Source organism: Odontomachus brunneus, unplaced genomic scaffold, assembly GCF_010583005.1.
Source record: "Odontomachus brunneus isolate Ranch 3 - 2012 unplaced genomic scaffold, Obru_v1 Obru_scaffold_238, whole genome shotgun sequence".
NCBI classification, from domain to species: Eukaryota; Metazoa; Arthropoda; class Insecta; order Hymenoptera; family Formicidae; genus Odontomachus; species Odontomachus brunneus.
The window spans coordinates 419,086-425,671 of record NW_022639688.1 but is presented as its reverse complement, the minus strand read 5'-3'; the positions used below and the strand labels follow the sequence as shown (position 1 = coordinate 425,671).

Here is a 6,586-nt window from a genome sequence, read left to right as displayed (position 1 = left end):
TGAAAAATAGAAAATAAATTAAATCTATAATAAATGTTCAATGTGCCTTCGACTCATGTCAATACACATTTCGGCATATTTCGTCATTGAAGGTCAAAGAGTCCAGGTTTATTTCGTATTTGTTGACAACAGTTTCCAAGTCAGTTCATTCACGAACGCCCGTATGTGACCACCTAATTACGCAGGGATTGTTGTATTCAACTTTGGATTGTGGACCGTGTTTTGTGGATCTTGTTTTGTGTTATCTGAAAAATGGCTAATTTTTACACAAATTCTGAAATAACGGATATTCATTTTATATATGGCAGAGCAAAGGGCAATGCTTCAAAAGCAACACGCTTGTATCATGCAGCTTATCTGAATCGCCGACAGCTAAGTAGAAGAATGTTTAGCAAAATTCATCAACACTTACGTGAGACCGGACAGTTCAAACCAAATTTAGTTGATTGCGGTAGACTGCGACTTATTAGAACTGTTATCAACAAATATGGAATAAACCCGGAATCTTTGAACGTGTTCGATCTTCAATGAAAAGACGTGCCGAATTGTGTGTTGAAATGGACGGAGGGCACATTGAACATTTATTGTAAATTTTAGTTATTTTCTATTTTACACAGAATAAAATGCTTCATAACTCAGAAATAAAAGGTTTTTGGAGTACTGTTCATTAAGACTTTTTGGTTTGTTTTAACGAGTACTACATACCCCTAAAATTTGGTACCACCTTTTGGAAACACCCTGTATATATATATATATATATATATATATATATGTATGTATGTATGTATGTATGTATGTATGTATGTATGTATATATATATATATATATATATATATATACATATATATGTATATATACATATATATATATATATATATATATATATATATATATATATATATATATTGTGTGTTAGCAGAAAGAATTTGGAGTCATGAAATACTACAAAAGTGATGACCCATGACGTTCTTATCTCTGCTGACACCCATATACACATATACAAAAGAGGTGTAAATCCAACCGAGCTACCTCTACATGATACATATTGGGTAATGCTAATGCCTGCAGCATTGAAGCTTCATAATTCTGAGATTTATAACTTTGAAAGTTCTTATCGGAAAATGATTTGTAACTAGTGTTTTTTTAGGAATCTCTCAACATCAAGGATATGCTATGATATATAAAGGTTTCCATTTAAGATTTTTATATTGACCTTAACAACACTTCTCAAAGTCATCCCAATGTCAAATAAATATTAACATCTAATAGCTTTCTTTAAACCTTACTGCTTTTGTTTTTTAAACATTTTTTAAATAAATCAATATTTTCCGAGATAATTAGCTGTTCCAAAATTTTTGACGGGCTTTGTATATGTAACTCTTTTTGTATATTTTTCATATATATTTTTAAGTTTCTCTAAATTCAGTTGTAGATACAGCGAAGTTCTTTGAAATTTCCCGAGGAGAGCATACATTAGATATGTACAAGTTACAGAACTTTCATGTCGGGCAAGTATTTAAGATAACTGACAGAGGAGTGCGTATGTATATGTATATCTCAAGAGGTGTGTATGTGTGGTTATGTTTTTCGCTAAATATAGTAAAGTAGCACATATTTATATAATATCCATATATACAAGAGTCCTTTTCCAAAGAACTTTCTGAATTAATACACTGGTGCGAAAAATTGGTTTCACTCTAACTTATTGCATCAATGTATATAGTTCAGAAAGCTTTCAAGAAAAGAACAGACCTAAGGAATACAAAAAAGATAACGTGATCATATTAGTGTTTGTTTGATGATATTTGAACGTCCGTTTGTACGTTATCGACATTTTTGAAGTTTGTCATCTATTTTGGCATCCCCTTAAGATTTGTTGTAAATTTCATTTCCCTAATAACATATATGTATTTACGTTGAATATTTAAGAAAACTTATATAATGTAAAGAAATGGAAAGAATGGACTATTATAAAAATCGTTTTGATCACATTTAAAAGGATTAAAGAAAGAATAATATTAAAATCTCGAAAAAAATAACCTTGAAATTTTTTTCCTACATATATTCCTTTGAATTATGTGATGTTTTTCTAAAAAAATTTTTCACATCTTTACAAGCATTATAAATGTTATGTATTCTGTTTATTGTGACTCAAGATGTGTGTCATGACACATCTGTGTGAATGTCTGTAAAGATTCTTATAAAAATTTGATTTAAATTGATAATTTTTGAACGTAACATAAAATTTTTTCATATTAATTAACAAGCTTTCTGTTCATTACTATTTGAATTTATAGGTAATTATTTATTTTCATTATATAACTATCATATCTTGACTGTATTACTCAACAAAGAACACATGCGACATTGCAGATCGCAGTCTAAATATTAGGAAACGACATGTTGCAGTAAAGGCAATCTTTTCGGTACTAATTATCAGCAGTCGCATTCAAGTGTACAATATTAAATTTGTACCTTGTGTTGACGGTTCAGTTTCTCAAATTTTTTACATCTTGGCGATATATAGTCAGTCCTAATCAACATTTTTTCATCACGTTTAATTACCTACAACGTATAACTCCTACGGTATTTTAGACCGTGCATGTCAATAGTATTAGGCAAATGTTACAACGAAGTATCCGATGGTGGTGTACTTTCGTGATGACTAATCTGACTTAAAGAGTGTTGCAAAGCATCAGGTGTTAACCATTCTTTTGGTAAACAGCGTTGAAGAAATGGTACACATGAACTGAAATATGCCAGACGATTTACCCAACCAGGTATTTCCTGCCCACATAGAATCTGAAATAATATATTCATTGTTATTACACAGTTTATACTATATAATCATTAATATTTCTAAGAAAGACAACATACCAATGTGAACTGACTACTGAAATGGTTGCAGTTTTTATTCATGAGGTGGTAACGATCTCCTCTAAAATCTTTGCCTAATTCTGTAATAATTCTAGAAACATCTTCTTCTGTGAAATCTGTATATCCAATATGAACAGATTGTCTATAACAAATAAGATTATACGTAACATATAAGATGTTAAATATTTAAGGCTTCTGAGTACTCGCATTATTCATCTCTTTTTAATGACATCAGAAGCAAGGAAATGTATGCTAAAAATTCCTTGCAAAATACATCGAGATATATCCACAAAATGACACTTGCAATGAATTAAGAACATCTCTAAAATATTCCAAACACTTTTCTTTTGTTCTGACAATTAATTAGTCTGTTCTTTTCAGCTACACTGCTAAATGGTGTAATAAGTTAAAGTGAGACAAGTATATGTTTTCTCACTCTAACTTATTGCACCAGTTCAGCAGTGCAACTGAAAAGAACAGACCAAATAAATAATCGTAAAATTAATATGACAGAATAATGAGAAAATTAGGTTAAAAAGGAAGATTGCATGTCACGTTAATTTTATAGTTATTTATTGTCAGAACAAAAGGAGAGTATTTGGAATATTTTAGAGGTGTCGATTACAAGTGTCATTTTATGTCATATATCCTTTTATCTCGATGTATTTCACGAGAATTTTTAGCATACATTTTCTTGCTTCTGATGTCATTAAAAAGAGATTGATAATGCGAGTATCCAGACTTATTGACTCAGGAGACTTATTGAGTGTTTACACACACACGCACACATGCATATACACACAATAAATATACAGGAAATCACCTTCACAATCTCTCATGAGGACGTAGAGCGGATTGAGATAAACACAAAAGTCCTATACCATTTTGCGATATTTACAATAATAGTCGAGATATTAATTAAAAAAGACTGGTGAATAATCACGTGCGATATAGCAGACGGCGCCACTGCAGCTCATCAACCTTATCGCGCGTGACCATTCACCAATTTTTTAAATTATCTTGGGATTTATTGCGAATATCGCAAAATAGTATTGGATTTTTGTGTTCATCTCAATCTGCTCTATGTCCTCATGAGAGATTATGAAGATGCCTTGGGACACCCTGTATATATACACACACATGTATACACAAGGTGTTTCCTCTAACTTGAGCACTTAGAATATCTCTATTTCTTTTGATAATATGAAGAAATCAAAGACGAAAACTGTTCGATTCAAAGAGAGATTAATATTCTGGTAAGGCGAATATTTTTTACTGTCATTTTTTAAGGTCAAAAATTTCAAAAAGTTGAAATTTCAAAGTCATCGACATTTTCATTGAAATGAACATTTTTTTAATGAAATGGTGTATTTTTATTAACGCAGTGATTTTATTAACTTACAAAAAAGACAAGTTCAATTATATGATATATGTTGACCTTCAAATGACTGAAGTACAAAAATCACGTTTAAGAAAACAAACTAAAAATTGATGTTTCAGTATAAAGATGTATATTTTTTAAAGGTCTTTAAAATGACTACAGGCCTTTCAAATGACTACCGTTAACTTTTGTATACTTTTGAATACGACAAATAAAAGATCGTTTTACACTTTCGAGAAATTCCAATATCGATACTGTCTGTTTCACAGAATAATTAAACCAGTCTATGTGAGTAGCTCTGGATTGATAGCGACGACAAGAATGTCTTTCCGCATACAACTAGACCGCGGATATGTTGCCCGCACAAAATTTTTCCCTGATTCTTCACAGATTAAAATTATTTCTCTCCTAAATTAAACATTCTTGATTTTTAATTTGTTTTCCTGAACGTGACTTTTGTGATTCAAAGTCATTTGAAGGTCAACATATATCATATGATTAAATTTATTTTTTTTGTAAGCTACATCATTGTGTTAATAAAAATACGTTCATTTAAAAAATTTCATTAAAAAAATTTTGAATGGTTTTGAAATCTCATAAAAAATGACAGTAAAAAAAATATGTATTTACTTTACTAAAATATTAAACCAAAATATTGAATCAAACAATTTTTGTCCTTGACTTTTTCATATCATCAAAGGAAACAAAGATATTCTTTATGCTACAGTTAGAGAAAACACTCTATATATGTATATATGTGTGTGTACATATTATATATATATATATATATATATATATATATATATGTATGTATATATATATATATGTATGTATGTATGTATGTATGTATATATATATATATATATATGTATATATATGTGTATATACATATATATATATATATATATGATATATATGTATGTATATATGTATACATGTATATATATGTATATTTAGGTGTACAACTTTGTTTCCGCCGTTTTCCTATAAATGGTTTTAGCGGTAAGTGGTGGTCGAAATAAATAGATCATAGACGTCATACAATAAACTTGGGCATCTGTCAACATAACCCCATAGAAACATTAGTCGATTTGTGTCTGCATCATAAAGTTATTCTCGATTGAAAATGTCAGTTTACGAGCCAAATTCTCGTCATTTGCGGGAGGTTTTAATTTTCTGCTTCAATATGAAGAAATCTGCGGCTGAGGCTCATCGAATGCTCTCAAATACTTATGGTGAGGCCGCTATTAGTGAAAGAACGTGTCGTGAGTGGTTTCAACGCTTCAAGAACGGTGATTTTGACGTCGAAGACCGGCATAGCGGTGGAAGAGAGAAGGTTTTCGAAGATGCAGAATTGGAGGCATTACTTGATCAAGACTCGTGTCAAAATCAAGAAGAATTGGCACGATCATTGGGAGTGACTCAACAAGCCATTTCAAAACGCTTCAAAGCCATGGGAATGATTCAGAAGCATGGAAATTGGGTGCCGTACGAATTGAAGCCGAGAGATGTTGAACGGCGTTTGAACGGCGTTTGTTTGCTTGTGAACAGCTGCTTGAAAAGCAAAGACGGAAGGGATTTCTGCATCGCATTATGACTAGGGACGAAAAATGAGTTCATTACGATAATTCCAAGCGCAGAAAATGCGCATGGGGAGTTCCCGGCCATGGTTCCACGTCGACGGCTAAACCGAATATTCACGGCTCCAAGGTCATGCTCTGTATTTGGTAGGACCAGCTCGGCGTAGTGTATTATGAGCTGTTAAAACCGACTGAAACAATCACAGCCGATCGGTATCGAACGCAATTGATGCATTTGAGCCGAGCATCGAAAGACAAACGGCCGCAATACAACGAGAGACACGATAAAGTGATTTTATAGCATGACAATGCTCGACCCCATGTTGCGAAAGTGGTCAAAACATACTTGGAAACGTTGAAATAGGAAGTCCTACCCCACCCGCCGTATTCTTCAGACGTTGCTCCCTTTGACTATCACTTGTTTCGATCAATGGCACACGGCCTGGCTGACCAGTACTTCCGGTCTTATGAAGAAGTAAAAAATTGGATCGATTCGTGGATCGCCTCAAAAGATGACCAGTTTTTTCGACGCGGGATTCGTACGCTGCCCGAAAGATGGGAGAAAGTAGTGGCCAGCGATTGACAATACTTTGAATCATAAATGTATAACCAGTTTTTTACAATAAAGCCTCGAATTTCGGAAAAAAACGGCGGAAGCAAAGTTGTACACCTAATATGTTACACATATACATATATATACACATATACATATATTTATATATATATATATATATATATATATATATAT

The 6,586-nt window shown here is 32.1% G+C and overlaps 1 protein-coding gene across 8 annotated transcripts in view; it reads right to left on the bottom strand.

Moving 5' to 3' along the window:
- LOC116852598 (deubiquitinase DESI2) overlaps nucleotides 1–6,586 on the bottom strand; it is a 34,511-nt gene that overhangs the window by 13,557 nt on the left and 14,368 nt on the right. For 6 of the 8 annotated variants that reach the window (XM_032833111.1, XM_032833112.1, XM_032833110.1 and 3 more), the window contains 2 exons: nucleotides 2,878–3,019; nucleotides 1,387–2,802 (listed from right to left, as the gene is read on the bottom strand). In XM_032833111.1, the coding sequence (XP_032689002.1) occupies nucleotides 2,626–2,802; nucleotides 2,878–3,019 (319 nt within the window). In that variant the 3' untranslated portion in view covers nucleotides 1,387–2,625. Of the gene's footprint in view, nucleotides 1–1,386; nucleotides 2,803–2,877; nucleotides 3,020–6,586 lie in introns of those variants that run through there. The other 2 variants (XR_004379797.1, XR_004379796.1) reach the window with 2 other exon arrangements.